Source organism: Abrus precatorius, unplaced genomic scaffold (genome assembly GCF_003935025.1).
Source record: "Abrus precatorius isolate BTA unplaced genomic scaffold, Abrus_2018 Scaffold8, whole genome shotgun sequence".
NCBI classification, from domain to species: domain Eukaryota; kingdom Viridiplantae; phylum Streptophyta; class Magnoliopsida; order Fabales; family Fabaceae; genus Abrus; species Abrus precatorius.
The window spans coordinates 34,577,591-34,592,597 of NW_020874428.1; the positions used below are offsets into that span (position 1 = coordinate 34,577,591).

The 15,007-nt window shown below is 33.4% G+C and overlaps 2 protein-coding genes across 7 annotated transcripts; both read left to right on the forward strand.

Moving 5' to 3' along the window:
• Window positions 1-4,425, forward strand: LOC113846839 (ubiquitin carboxyl-terminal hydrolase 22-like). 2 transcript variants are annotated; one of them, XM_027475526.1, is made up of 3 exons: window positions 1-1,057; window positions 1,226-1,350; window positions 3,219-4,425. In XM_027475526.1, exons 1-3 carry the CDS (start codon window positions 192-194, stop codon window positions 3,977-3,979), a joined length of 1,752 nt encoding a protein of 583 aa, XP_027331327.1. In that variant the 5' UTR covers window positions 1-191; the 3' UTR covers window positions 3,980-4,425. The 2 variants fall into 2 exon arrangements, with proteins under 2 accessions (XP_027331327.1, XP_027331328.1); XM_027475527.1 differs by having other exon boundaries at window positions 21-1,057; window positions 1,226-1,344; window positions 3,219-4,223.
• Window positions 4,426-6,767: 2,342 nt separating this feature from the next.
• LOC113846677 (translocase of chloroplast 90, chloroplastic) lies at window positions 6,768-12,691 on the forward strand. 5 transcript variants are annotated; one of them, XM_027475200.1, is made up of 4 exons: window positions 6,768-7,099; window positions 7,207-7,384; window positions 7,607-7,740; window positions 8,717-11,419. In XM_027475200.1, exons 3-4 carry the CDS (start codon window positions 7,614-7,616, stop codon window positions 10,978-10,980), a joined length of 2,391 nt encoding a protein of 796 aa, XP_027331001.1. In that variant the 5' UTR covers window positions 6,768-7,099; window positions 7,207-7,384; window positions 7,607-7,613; the 3' UTR covers window positions 10,981-11,419. The 5 variants fall into 5 exon arrangements, with proteins under 5 accessions (XP_027331001.1, XP_027330998.1, XP_027330999.1 ...); XM_027475197.1 differs by having other exon boundaries at window positions 7,207-7,375; window positions 7,610-7,740; XM_027475198.1 differs by having other exon boundaries at window positions 7,207-7,266; window positions 7,610-7,740.
• Window positions 12,692-15,007: the final 2,316 nt, after the last annotated feature.

Genomic DNA, 15,007 nt, shown 5'->3' on the forward strand with positions numbered 1-15,007 from the left:
GTGGCAGTAACGAGAAAGGAGAGGGAGAAGGGAGAAAGAATAGAGTGAGGATAAAGAAGGAGAACACAAAACCATAGGGAATGGAGTAGGGAAGCCAAAGGGAAACCTCATCAACCTCAAATATATGCTCTCTCATTCCCATTGCTCCAATCGCAGCCGTTGATTATCCCATCTTCAAACCTAGCAAAGCCATGTCCTCCAACATCAACGCCCAACCCTGTCCCCACTTGGCCGAGTTCCGCCGCAACTCCACCAAGCCATTTCTCGCTCTCCACAGCTGCCTCCGGATCAAGCCTCCCGGTGGTCGTGCCGCCCTCCGTCGCGATCCCGCCGAGGTCCCTCGCTGTGCCGCCTGCGGCCTCACCGCTCCTTCCCGCCTCTACGCTTGCATCACCTGTGCCGCCGTCTCCTGTCACTCTGTCGCCTCCGGCGACTCCTCCCATGCCGCCGCGCACGCCGCATCAATGCCGCCCGGTCACCAGATCGCCGTCGATGTCGACCGTGCCGAGCTCTTCTGCTGCGCCTGCCGCGACCAGGTTTACGATCGCGACTTTGACGCCGCCGTCGTGATCGCGCAGACCGCCGCATCAACCCTCGGCGGTGGAGGATCGCCGGCGATCCCATCGCCGCAGCCGGAGAATCTCCGGAAGCGGCGTAGGGTGGATTACCGGCCTTGGGCGCCGGATCTGCGCGAACGCGCTCTGATCGGAAGTCGCTCTAGCCCGATCGACGGCGCCGGCGCCGATCCTCTGGATTTGCCGCGCGGATTGCGCGGGTTGAACAATTTAGGTAACACGTGCTTCATGAACTCGGTGTTGCAAGCGCTTCTTCACACGCCGCCGTTGAGGAATTACTTCTTGAGTGATAGACATAACCGGTATTTTTGTCAGAAAAGGAACAATGGTGACGGTGACGGTGGCGGTGCTGGGAAGAGAAGTGGCGGCAACAATGGGAACAAGAGTGGGCGAATATGCTTAGCTTGTGATATGGATGCTATGTTCTCTTCTGTGTTTTCGGGAGATCGTTCACCCTATAGCCCCGCAAGGTTCTTATACAGGTGCGTGCAGAGTGGTGGATTTTTTTAGGTTTATGATGATGGCGTGTATCTTGTAATTGAATAATGTAGTTATGGTTTTCTAAATCCTGATTTGGATTTTCAGTTTCATTAAGGCCACTTTGTTGTACAAAGTTTATCTGTTTGATTTGTTGTCGTGTTACGTTGCAGTTGGTGGCAGCATGCTGCGAACCTTGCTAGTTATGAACAACAGGATGCACATGAATTTTTCATTTCCATGCTCGATGGAATCCATGAAAAGGTGGAGAGGGATCGGCGTAAGCCACATAGTGAAGGTAACGTGTTCTGACAGTGACACATTTGTTCTTTTTCATCTTCTTTGAAGTGGTTATTACTCTCTGCTGTTTTTGCTACTATTATTATAATATGTTTTGGTTGGGACAGAGAGGGATTTGTTTTGAATTATGTGGCATGATGGGGATTTCGTGTATGGAGTCCCTTATTCTATAATCTTCTGTAATATTCAATCTAAATCAAATATCAAAATAAAATTAAAACTTGTGAGATATGTTGAAATTTCTGAACTAGAGCTACTAGAATCTGTAAACTGGTTTCCTTTGGTTTCTACAACAAATTACTTGACAAAATCAACTCTGCCAGACCTACCTTGTATAACACTGGTTTGTAGCTTTTGGAGAAGATCTGGTTTCTTTGGAGTTTTTACGCAAATCTTTAAGACATGTTTGTTTCATTGTATTCATGTCGTGATTCATAGGGTGAGGATACCATCTTGTAAAAAGTAATCTAGGGATTATTGCAATGTGTGTCTTCTTATCCTCTCTCATTGCTATGTCTAGAGGGCTTCTTTAATGACCACAATCTATGTTAGCGTACCTCAATCCCATTTCACTGTTAGCCATAATTGTTATGAAAAAAATTTGAAACTTCAAAAGTCATAGGATGCTGATCTCTATGGTACTGAGCAGTAGAACTAGATTGTTAAGAACGGAAATCCTTTAGACAGTGTAAGAGATTAATCTGTTCCCATTTCAACAGGTGACTAGTGAATGAATAGCTCAGATTAATCATAGTTGCTACCAAACTTATTATAGAAGATGATCATTCTTGTTGTCTTCAACACAAATCCCGTTTTCTTGCTGTCTTCAATGTCTTTTGATGCTTTCTGTTTTCAAAATGATTTAAAATACTATTTAAGGTAACAGAGTTACCATAATATTTAACTGCAGGGTGAGGGTTTAGGTCTCTTGCTTGTTGCTCTAGGAGTTGACAATTGCTCAAAAACTTAGGGCTAATTCTCAACCACAACCTGCTGTCGTGATGGTGTTATCTGCTACTCTCCAGTGAGTCCCAGTAAGTCAATTTATGCTTAGCCTATTCGTTTCATCATATAGGAGGTTCTAGACCAAATGATGCTAATGTTGACTCCCCCTTTTGCCATGTTTTAGTCTTTAATTAAACAAAGCTTGTCCAATCCTTGAGAGAAGGTTGCATTAGTTTTCCAGCCACCATGGATGTGTCAGAACAGAGTTTTCTTATAGGTTGGCAAATAATTGAGCCTTGAAAGATGTAGTTCTTTCTACTTTGGTGTGTGTTATGTCTCTCATAAAAACAACCATTTTCTTTCTTCTGACATTTCTACTGCAGCTATGCCTCATTGGTTTCATAAGTTCTATGTTCTTATTCTCAATTAGACATGTTCAAATTTAGGAGTTCGTCTGTGCAAGAATCAGTTGTGTGTTCAAATTATGAGCCTCAACTCTCTACCATTTCATTTTCCATATTTCTGAAAATATTAAAAAAAGAAAAAGAATGCCAAACTAATTTTGTGTATCATTTTTTTGCGCACTAAATTTCTCAGTAATTTAAATTGCATAGGAAATGAGTTGTTTCTCTTGTGCATGTCTACACGTTTATTTTTACATCAGGAAAGTGGTTGTGCAATTAGGAATCTTATGGTCATTTTCTTTAAAACACCTCTTTTTTAATATCAGGGCCCACCACCATGTTTCATAATTTTAATTATCCATCTACAAGGAATTTATCTTTTGCCTTCTTTTCATGCTGAAGAATTTAAACGAAATTGCAGAAATGTAAAAGATCTTCAATGCAAGCTCTGCTCTTAAACTTCCATCATTTTATTATTTTAACATTTTGAATGACCACATTTTCTCTGACGGAGCAGGCAATGGTGACTGTTGTATTGCTCATAGGGTGTTCTCCGGTATCTTGCGATCCGATGTTATGTGTATGGCATGTGGTTTCACATCAACTACTTATGACCCTTGCATAGACATCTCACTGGACTTGGAACCAAATCAAGGGGGTTCTACCAAGTCGGCCACTGCAACACCCAATCATTCTTGCAATGGTGAGCCTGATTGCATGAATTCAAGCCAAAACTGTGGCAGTGGGACGTCTACCCTGATGGGATGCTTGAAGAGATTTACCAGGGCAGAGAGATTGGGATCAGATCAAAAATTTTTCTGTCAGCAGTGTCAGGTGAGGCAGGAAACTCTGAAACAGATGTCCATAAGGAAGCTTCCCCTTGTTTCTTGCTTCCATATAAAAAGATTTGAGCATTCTTCAACAAGAAAGATGTCAAGGAAGGTAGATCGCTACCTGCAGTTCCCCTTTTCACTGGACATGTCACCGTATCTCTCATCAACAATCTTAAGGAGTCGGTTTGGGAACAGAATCTTTCCTTTTGATGGGGATGAGCCTGATGCGTCAAATGAGTTGTGTTCAGAATTTGAGTTGTTCGCTGTCGTCACTCACTCCGGTAAGTTAGATGCTGGCCATTATGTTACTTATCTGCGATTAAGCAATCGATGGTTCAAGTGTGATGATGCTTGGGTTACTCAAGTTGACGAGAACATTGTGAGGGCTGCACAGTGTTACATGATGTTCTATGTACAGAAGATGCTTTACTATAAAGCGGGTTGATAAACAGGTCGACTCATGGTTGGCATAAGAGATGGTCCAAATCATTGGTATGCCATGGTTAATATCAATTTTCATTCCAATGATATGCCATGGCTTTTCCATTTATACATGAGGAAACAAAAACAAAGGAAAATATAATTTATTCGCATCACAACCAGCGAATCTATAATTTCTTAAGGAGATGAGAGTTAATTTATACTTTCAAGTTGGAGCAAGAAACAAGCCAGAATTTTTGAGGCACTCCAACGTTCTGGAAACTTGAGGGTATGGATTCCTTAAAAGTTGTTTGCTTCTTTCCCTCCTAACTTCTGCTTTTCTTGCAGTTCTTCTCTTTATATTAGATAGTTGCGGTCCCCCACTCCCTCTCCCCAGCGATGCTTTGAAAGCCAGTGCTATGGAGCTTTTAACATCTTGCTTCATACTTGAATCACTAATTCACAAATTTGGGAAACCAGTAGATGTAGATGGCTTGCTAATCAAACAAATCATAGGTTAAATGTTCTTGTGTAAATATTAAACGGCATCTGAATCCAAATATCTTGCTACCCGCAACATAACAGTTTCAAACGCATGGAATCGGCTAAAATAACGATAATCATATCATGCAATAGCATATTATCACCAATTACTTCCTAATAAATATAAAACGTATAATAGGTAAGTTTCTCAATCTCTTACCTAGCCAATCAGAACCTGAAAGTCCACATTCATTGGCAAAATAATTGAGTAATCCAATTGTTATTGACAAACTGAAAATTTGGGGATATAATTATCCGTTGTTTCAAGACCTACAAACGAATTTGGTTCATTAACCTAATTATCACTTTATTTATTTATTTATTTTCTTTAATGTTTAATGAATTTTTTAAATTAATTTAGTATTTCATTGATACTTTTATACTAAAAAGTAAAATAAAATAATAACCTATATAAATTTATATACATGAAGATGACTTCAGATTATAGATGAAATCTTTAAAAATATAAATTTATGCACTTTAATCATAAAAAATTAGATTATATTTTTAAATAAATATTATAAATAAAATTATAAATATCTAAATACATATATACACATGATCTATTAATGTTAATCTTATAAAGTTTAAGTTTGACTCATTTAAATAATAAAATTTAAGTTTGGCCTTACCAATTACATAGGTATAGGTATTAAAACATGGAGATAAAAAAAAATAATTCTAAATCTTCTTTTCTTTTATACTTACAAATCCTATTTGTTACTGGATGAATAAAATGTTAAATATTTTTTACGTTTTCAATATAACAAATGCATGTATTTTTTTTTTGCTTAATACATATTTTGCTAGAGAAATATAAGATTTGTAAAAAAAAATATAACAGAATTTGATTAAAAAAAAAATACATGTCAGTAGTCTTCTTACATGGAACAATGGTGACTGCATTAATGTGACAAGAACAATAAAAGTTGAATGACATAGAAAAAAAATTCATTTATGTTTAAGATTTTAACAATAATTAAGAAGATGATTGGTATTTAAATTTTATAAAAAATTATTTCTCAACGTTTTATCATACCATTCATATATTATATAACTTATTTTGCTTATTTATTATTCTCCCATTTATTTTGCTGATAATTTAACAATTTTATTATATTACTTTTCATTACCATTTTATAAAATCAATTAACAATTACAATTTTTTACAACTTTACTTTTCATTTGTTTGACAATAGACGATAAATGAGATAATTAATATTATTTTTGTTTTATTTATAAGAAATAATTATTAATGTTTTGTTTTATTTAATTATAATAAACTTCAATTTTTATACGCCTTACTTATTAATTTTTTTATTCTTATTTATTATGAGATTTATGTTAACAAAACACTTATCCATTATTGTTATAAGTAGGTATATTTATTTAATTAATAAATATATGTCAATAATTTGACCATTTAATATTATAAATATTTTTAAAATATAATATGCATTTATAACATATAATTATATTTTATTAATCTTAATAAAAATTATTTATTAATTTTTTTTATTCTTTTGCAAAATCTTAAACGTCAAGGTAAAAAAGTAGAGATAGTAATATGTTCTACTAAATAAACTATAATTATTTAACATAAAATTGTAAAAAAATTAATTTTTACTGATTTTGTAAACTGACAGCAACAAAAAAAAAAAACTAAAAATATTAAAGTGTACAAAAATAATAAAAAAAATTAATTTAAACCACAAGTATCCTATACAATATTATTGATTCGGATAAAACGATTATAAGTGATAGTTTTTTTTTTTGGAATATTTAAAAAAATTACATTAACTTAATCTCGAAAAATAAAAGGAGTAATTCAAAACACATTCGATAAACTAGTAATTTACTTTATTTTAATAATCAAAATTAGAATAATTTACAATTAGGAGTGGTTAAAATGTCGTGTGGTTTTATCGATGGAAGAAACTAGTTAAAAAAAAACTTTTGCGAAATTTTGACAAACTACAATCATTACCACATTTCTAAATTTTCTGGTTTTTTATTGAATTGATGAATTTCCAATCGTGGGGGAAGGATATGCAGACAATTATTGTTGTACATATATGATTTCGCTTGTCTTCATCAACAGTAAATCTGAAAAGTTTAGGTTAATCACAGTTTCGATTACAACGATGGGTTGGTGAGAAGGTGGAGCGCACCTGTTGACCCGTGAGAGTGGGACGCTTGGAGTAGCGCCAATTTTGTTTCGATCTGAGTTTACACAGAAATTAAAAATAAAATGAAATAAAATAGGGTGGTGGGTGTAGTCTCTGTCTGTCTTATCTCATAATCTCAATTTTCCAATTTTCTTCTTTCCTCTCTTCGCATACTCCTTCCTACACCCCTCACCTTCGTTCATTCCCCATCCTCTTTTCAACTCTCTTTCCCATTCTCGTAAATTAGGGTTTTCTCACGCCCCTTTTCTTCACCGATTTTTGGAGAATCTGCTTTTCTTAATGTTTTGCTCTTTGTTGCTTGGGTTCGCCACTGGACCATAAAATGCTCCTTGGGATTTGAATGTTCCAATATTTGTTCTGCGGTCTTCGCTTTTCGTATTACGGTTCCTTGTGTTTGATGCCCGAATATTAAAGTAAGCGCCTCCAATAATCTGAGGGCGTTTTCATTGCATTTTTTAATCATTATTTTTTTGTTGGATTAGAATAAATGTTATATTTTTTTATGACATTTGGTCCGTAGGTTTAGTCGTTGTTCTTCCTCTGCTATATAACTCGGTTTGCTTATGCGTGCCAATTTTGTGTATGTTGTATCAGAATTAACCAATCAAGTGCTGTCTGATCATGTTCCTTAGTTGCATCACTGAAATAGTGAATTGTTTGAAAAGGGTTTTTGTTATCAAAATTGACTAGTAATTAGCTAAGTCCCATTTTTGTGTTTATGCATATTGATCTAATCCTTTCCTAAATGGATGTTCAATTGATGATCCCATTGCATGCGATAAATATTTTGACTTGGGTTTGTGATATGCTTTGAGGGGTTATTTCCACTATTAGAAAAACCAAACTATCTCTTTGGTTCACCGTTTTAAATTATCATTTTCTAGTTGTATGGAGTTATGGACTTTTGATTTCATGTTTTGCAGTAGGATGAAAGGTGTTAGAGATTGGATTTTCTCTCAAATGCTGTCCAAATCACTGGTCTCGCCTACACCATTATCTGGCAGTAATAGTTTCTATGATGAAGAGCATCAGGATGAAGATTTTAATGAGCAAGGTACAACCCTGATTTTGCTGTTTGTGTCGCTGAAAATGCACTTAGATAACTTCTCGCTGCAAGTCTTAATTCATAGCAGATTTCTCCTCACCAAAATGGTGGACGGTGAAATAAGATGATATTATATGGCGACCTGCACCGCAGATAATTAGTTATTCAGTAAAAAAGTAACACCTTCAAATTTGATAATGCTATACATACTTCTGTGTAGGCCATCATTTGAGGTTAATAGTAGGTATCACAATTCTTAGATCCAGCAGGGAACATTGTGCCATGATTACCGCCATCATGCATATGGAGGAAATAAGGAACTATAGAAGTCGTGTGGAGTTGATAATGGAGTGCCTTTACATATGGTAATTTGAAGACAGAGATATATACTAATATCCCAGAAGACTAAGGGTGGGATTCAAATTCATGATGTGAGAAGTGAAAGGCCCCTCTATCATCAAACAGATTACTTTCAGGGTATAAAAGAAAAATCTTGTTCTTATCTTAGTAATAAAATTAAATTCTTAATAACCATTTTATTCTATAACTTAAAAATTGCATATTAAGGTAAGTTGGTTGGGGCTTCTGGCCTCTGTGGGGCTGATATATGCCCCTCTATTTTGTGCTGGAATTGTTGTTGTGATGTATTTATTAGATTTTTGCTGTATCTTAGTTCTTTGATGTTGGGAAAATTAGACAGTTTCTTCTTCATGTGTAGTCCAGTGAACAATTATATTTAAAGATTATGTTTGCCTACAGATCTAGGGATGCAAGATTCCCCACTAAGTAGATGAGGTGTTCTGATGTTGATCTAGGGGTTTTATTTCTTACACTTTCATGGTTAAGGAACACTAAAGTGAATGATATCACATTCCATGTGTAATATCAATTCTAAATCAATGTTTGTGCTAATTATGATTTTTCTGACTACAATGTCTATCATCAGTATAATATAGATTGAACTGATGCATGTGCTTTTTGTTAGGTTTGGCTCGCTCAACTAGTCCGGTAGCATCACCTGTTCTTTCTTACACATCAAACTCTTCTTACGGTAATCAGAGTAATCAGCATGGTTCCACCTTTCAGCAAGTGCCAGACACAGAAATTTGTCAGTATCAACATAATGCCAACAGAAGACGGAAGGATACTTTGGCAAAGGTTGAGGATCTTCAAGTTAGATTCTTCCGCGTACTCCAACGCCTTGGTCAATCACAAGAAAATCTCTTGGTCGCTAAGGTTCTTTATCGGTTGCACCTGGCAACTTTGATTCGTGCCAAGGAATCTGATCTGAAAAGAGTTAACCATGGTAGCAGTAGAGCCCGAGCAATAGCAAGCCAACAGGAGCCTTCTGGTATGCCCCAATTGGATTTCTCCTGCAGAATACTTGTCCTTGGTAAAACAGGAGTTGGTAAAAGTGCCACCATAAATTCTATATTTGATCAAGCAAAAACCATCACTGATGCTTTTCAACCTGCTACTAATTGCATCCAAGAAATTGTGGGAACTGTCAATGGGCTTAAGATAACGTTTATTGATACCCCAGGTTTCCTGCCTTCCTCCTCTGGCAATTTGAAGAGAAATAAGAGGATCATGCTTTCTGTAAAGAGATTCATTAGAAAGTCCCCTCCAGATATTGTTTTGTACTTCGAACGGCTTGATCTTATCAATGCTGGTTACAGTGACTTCTCACTATTGAAACTTGTAACTGAAGTATTTGGTGCAGCAATTTGGTTCAACACCATCATTGTCATGACTCATTCTTCTTCAGTTATTGCAGAAGGACCTGATGGGTATACTATTAATTATGAGTCATATATTTCTCAGTGTACTAATATAATTCAGCAGCATATACATCAGGCGGTGTTAGATTCTAGACTTGAAAACCCCGTACTTTTGGTTGAGAATCATCCTCAATGCCCAAAAAATATTATGGGAGAGAAAATTCTTCCAAATGGACAGGTTTGGAGATCTCAACTCTTGCTATTTTGCATTTGTACCAAAGTTCTGGGTGATGTCAATTCTCTTCTGAAGTTTCAGAACAGTGTGGAATTGGGACCAGCAAACAATGCCCGAATTCCTTCTCTGCCCCATCTCCTTTCATCCCTTTTACGCAATCGCCCCGTATCCAATCTAAATGGAATTGATGATGAAATTGAGGATATTTTACTCTCAGATAAGGAAGAAGAAAATGAGTATGATCAACTTCCATCCATACGAATCTTGACAAAATCTCAATTTGAAAAATTGCCCAAGCCACTGAAAAAAGATTATCTGGATGAAATGGATTACAGGGAGACACTTTACTTAAAGAAACAGTTGAAAGAAGACTATCGTAGGCGCAGAGAGAAACTACTCTTAACAAAGCAAAAGTTTTTGGAGAGTGATAACCCTGATGATCAACAGGCCCCTGCCGAACCTGTTATGTTACCGGATATGGCTGTTCCGCCAAGTTTTGACTCAGATTGCCCCATCCATAGATATCGTTGCCTTGTTTCTAATGATGAATGGCTTGTAAGACCTGTTCTTGATCCCCAAGGATGGGATCATGATGTGGGCTTTGAAGGTATAAACTTGGAGACGACTACAGAAGTAAAGAAGAATGTATATGCCTCAGTTGTGGGACAGATGAACAAGAACAAGCAGGATTTCAGTATTCAATCTGAGTGTGCTGCAGCATATTTTGATCCATGGGGCCCTACTTATTCTTTGGGTATTGATGTGCAATCCACTGAAAAAGATCTGGTGTATACCGTTCACAGCAACACAAAGTTGAAAAACATAAAGCACAATATTACTGATTGTGGTGTTTCTTTGACATCTTTTGCTAAGAAGTACTACGTGGGTGCAAAACTTGAGGATACTGTTTTAGTTGGGAAGAGATTAAAATTTGTCTTGAATGCTGGCCGCATGGAGGGTTCAGGACAAGCGGCATATGGGGGGAGTTTTGGAGCTAGTTTACGAGGGGAAGATTATCCTGTAAGAAATGACAATTTAAGTTTGACAATGACAGTTCTCTCTTTCAATAAAGAAACTGTGTTGAGTGGAAGTTTACAATCGGAGCTCAGGATAAGTCGAAGCTTGAGGGCATCCGTTAGTGCTAATATAAATAGTCGTAAAATGGGGCAAATATGTATAAAGACGAGTAGCTCTGAGCATTTGCAAATTGCCCTGGTTGCAGTTTTCTCGATTGTCAAAGCCCTATCACGTAGAAAGGCCAATAAGAACGTGGTGAAAGAAGTAATTGACTGAGGTTGGTTCTGGCTGTTTACTGGCAACCATATCTTTTTTGTTCAAGGAAGACGTGAATGCGGTGAGGCATTCTACATACTGAACATAGTTATTTTCCGCTTTTACCCTGCAAAAGCAAGACAGAAAGTTAGAATTGGAATTGTTTTTTAATGAAGAGGTTAGCTGGAGTTTTCTTTTCCGTGATACTTCAGATGCCTGTTTTCGATAATCTCTTAGGTAAGGCTGGCATCGTGAACCTATTTGTCTACAGATTGTAGTTCAATAATTATTATCAGCGATCTTCAACAGCCTTTGATATTCATTTCTAGTAAAATGAAATCATAACTGTACAGTAAAGCACAGAAAAATGTCTGGCTTTTTTTTATCCTGTGATTGTATTGCTCGCCGTTGTCTACCCGGAATTATGGCAACGTGGAAAATGTTAATGAAGCTTTGGCTACATTGTAAACATAATTATTAATCTTGGATTGCAGCACACAACCCTCGATTCCAAAAATGCTGCAGCGGTATAACTCATGAAGGGATGATTGAAATTTTAAAATTTTGTTATATATAATATATAATACTATTGCTCAATTTACATACCATAATGCTAACAAATTAAAATTTACTTGCATATTTATAATTACCAATAGAAGGTCAAAGTGTACAAGAAAATAACATTAAAAAGTGAAGGAAGCAAAATATCTTGGAAGTCTTTGAACATTTGAAGGGATTCCCTAGTCTATCGTGGGAGGAGGAGAGAACAGAGGAAAGTGGAAGGGTGCTGTGTGGGAGGGGAATAAGTTGTATTTTTGTCCAAGTAAATATGTAAAGTAAGAAAGTATGAACTGTATCTACCATTGAAGGTGAAAAATTAATGATCCACACACTTGCAATTTTATTTTATACATTTACTTATTTTCTAAATCATTTATTTATTTATTTTCAGAAGGAACACATTGGACGTCTTTCAGTTGTAACTATCATTTTTGTTCACGAATACATTTCCTTGAGATGCTAGTCTAACTTGGGAATTGCCTAGCTTTCCGTAACCTGGTAAGAGTGCACAGTAAACTATTGATCTCACAAATTTGAAGACGTGATTCCGTTTGAATAATGCCTGTGAAATATTGTGTGTGAAAGATTCAACTTCTAAAATGTGTTTTAATTCCCCTCCCCAAAAAATAATTGTTTGTTATCATTGAAATATGATAGATTCAAATTTAGTGGAGTGAAATTGTTTTATTTCAATCCACTTCAACAGTGTGGTTGAGCTGAAAAAAAGAGAGATGAAATTGTTTAATTTTGTTGAAGCCCCTACTGTAGATTTCCTTACCTAGGTTGCCCTGAAATGAGATGAATCACTGAAATCATTATTGCTGTCCCAATTTTATTCTTGTTAAAAATCTTTAAATACATTTTTATTAGGACTATTATGAATTTTTTTATATTTTAATTGCATTGTTTTTATTTCACATTTCAAATCAAGGTAATGTATTCCGTTCTTTTAAAGGTTTATATTATTTTAAATTCTCATATAAGTTACTTGTTAGAATCACTCCAAAAATTGTACTGGGTTTAACCATTATTAGAATGCTTTATCATGTGAGTTTTTCATGTGGAAAAATATCCAGATGCGCCAAAATTGTAGTTGGGGATTTGTAATCAATCGGCTGGCCTCATGTGGTTGTGAAACTAAGATTGACTTTGAATTGACTCTTCTTTTTCTAATTATGTACAAAGTTGCTAAAGATTTTGTTTAATCTTATTTATTTATTTTTAAAAAATTGCGATTTTCATTTATATTTTATAAAAGAAATAACTTATTTAAGTAAAGCTTTCGAATTTTTAATTAAAAGCTATCAATTTATTTTAAGTTAAGTTTTTATTTTATCTTTAAGAATTAATTATTAATATAATTTATTTTATAATTAATCCAAGCACATGCTTTTTTATTATGTTCTGCTTTTGTGTTTGTTTGAATGAGATTATTTTTGTTGATAATATGAAAAAAGCTGAAAAAAAATCCATCCCTTCTTATTTGACAATTTTTTAAAAATAATTATACTTATTATTATATTATTTATAAAATAAATATATTATTTAAGATAATTTTTTAATATTTATGATTAAATATTATCAACTTATTTTTTAGTTGACTTTTTCTATTTTATTTTTAATGTTTAATTATTTCAAATTTAAAATAAACTATTATGCATAAAATTATATCTTATTTTTTTATTTAACTTAAAAGTCAGTTTATATAATTCGAACATGATAAATAATTTTAAAATTTTTCATTTAATATACTCAAACACAGATTATTTTCGATTAATTCAAACGCGCTTTGTCTTATGTAGTCATCAATGACGTAAGCCGATGTGCCAACGCCATTTATAGTGCGGTGAAGCTTCCTGAATATCATCTAATCACATCAAAATATTGTTGATGTATGGACTTTAATCACCTACATTTAAATTTTCAGAATTTATTTCTTTATTTATCATTCAATGATTTATTATTTTTATATTTATTAATTTTAAATCTGAAATAAATGATAGAAATTTATCTTTCTTCTATCTTTTATCGCAGAAGATCCATACTTCTGATATATGAATCTTTTATTTTATAATGTTATTTTCAAAAGTATGAATATATATGATATTTTTATATTATAATTTAAATTAATTAATTTTTAAATAAAATAATAATAAATTTTTATTTTAAGATTAAATAGTATGCTTTAATAATATTTTAAAAATAATCTAAATATATTAATATTATAAAAAAGTATATTAACCAGCAAAAATTATTGATTTCAATAATAATTAATATAAAAAATTACGCTGATGATATATTTTAATAATGTAAACAGATTTACACTAATAAAGTTTTATTAAAAAAGAAAGTATTTATTATAATTGTATAATTTTAATATAATAAATGTATTAAAAAACTCATATTGTTATCATACTTGATATGAAAACTTGGGATCTTAAATGCTTATTGTTAATTGAGTTTTCACATTCATCTACTAAACTAATAGACCTAAGTAACTATTTTTAATGGCCAAAGTTGAAGGGAATGTCGCAATGGATGGGGGATATACAATCCCTCAAACTATAAATTAACTATTTTAAGAGGACTGACTTTGTTGATCTCATTTTTATTCAAACAGTGAATGTAGAGTATGTCATATTTTTAACCACTCTAATAAAAAAATTAAAATAATTATTGTGAAGACATTTATTAAAAACATAAAAACATATTTTTAATATAATGTGAATAAAAAAATAGTTTTTATTAATTTTAGTAATCAGCTGTACTCTTACCAATAGCCATAAAAAAATATCAAACATGGGGATGCATACAGAATGTGTAATGAAGGACATGCAATGTTTTGCAATCTGATCAGAAATACATATTCGATGCTGCCAATAATTCTAAAATACAATATCAAAGGTCCCCTCTTATGAAAGCCAATCACCAATATCCTTTCTTCAATTTCTCCTTTTTTTCCCCCACTGGCTCCTTTTTCTTTATACGAAAAAAAAATGCTAATATGAAAAAAAATTATGAAAATATAGAAAATTTTCAAATTTTGTTAATGACAATTTTTATAAAAAAACATTATTATATTTTTTAGTATTTTAAAAGTTTATTATTGGCTAAGTTTTGACTTTTTATAATATTTTATTTTTAAGCAAATTTTTTATATTTTATAACTTTTCATTATTTCATCTCTAAATTTCTTAAACCTTCACCAAAAAAATGCTATTAACAATTTTAGAACCTTATATTTTTGTATTTTTTAAAAATATCATATTTTAGTATATATTATATTTAAAATAATTAACCTTTTTTCACTTGACTACGAATTTTCTAGTTTTCTCTATATTTTTAGCAATTTTTTTTATATTTTATAAATTTTCATTATTTTATCCCTAAATTTCGTACGTCTGCATCAAAAAATGTTATTAACAATTTTTGAACTTTATATTTTTTTAATTTTTTAAAAATATCATATCTTGATATATATTACATT

What these genes read in the sequence shown, in the direction of transcription:
- LOC113846839 (XM_027475526.1), top strand. Translation starts at nt 192, where the DNA reads ATGTCCTCCAACATCAACGCCCAACCCTGTCCCCACTTGGCCGAGTTC. An exon ending in CCCGCAAGGTTCTTATACAG is followed by an intron (nt 1,058 to 1,225) that starts GTGCGTGCAGAG and finishes GTTACGTTGCAG; the next exon opens with TTGGTGGCAGCATGCTGCGA. An exon ending in GCGTAAGCCACATAGTGAAG is followed by an intron (nt 1,351 to 3,218) that starts GTAACGTGTTCT and finishes CTGACGGAGCAG; the next exon opens with GCAATGGTGACTGTTGTATT.
- LOC113846677 (XM_027475197.1), top strand. Translation starts at nt 7,308, where the DNA reads ATGTTCCTTAGTTGCATCACTGAAATAGTGAATTGTTTGAAAAGGGTT. An exon ending in TTTGTTATCAAAATTGACTA is followed by an intron (nt 7,376 to 7,609) that starts GTAATTAGCTAA and finishes CATGTTTTGCAG; the next exon opens with TAGGATGAAAGGTGTTAGAG. An exon ending in TGAAGATTTTAATGAGCAAG is followed by an intron (nt 7,741 to 8,716) that starts GTACAACCCTGA and finishes GCTTTTTGTTAG; the next exon opens with GTTTGGCTCGCTCAACTAGT.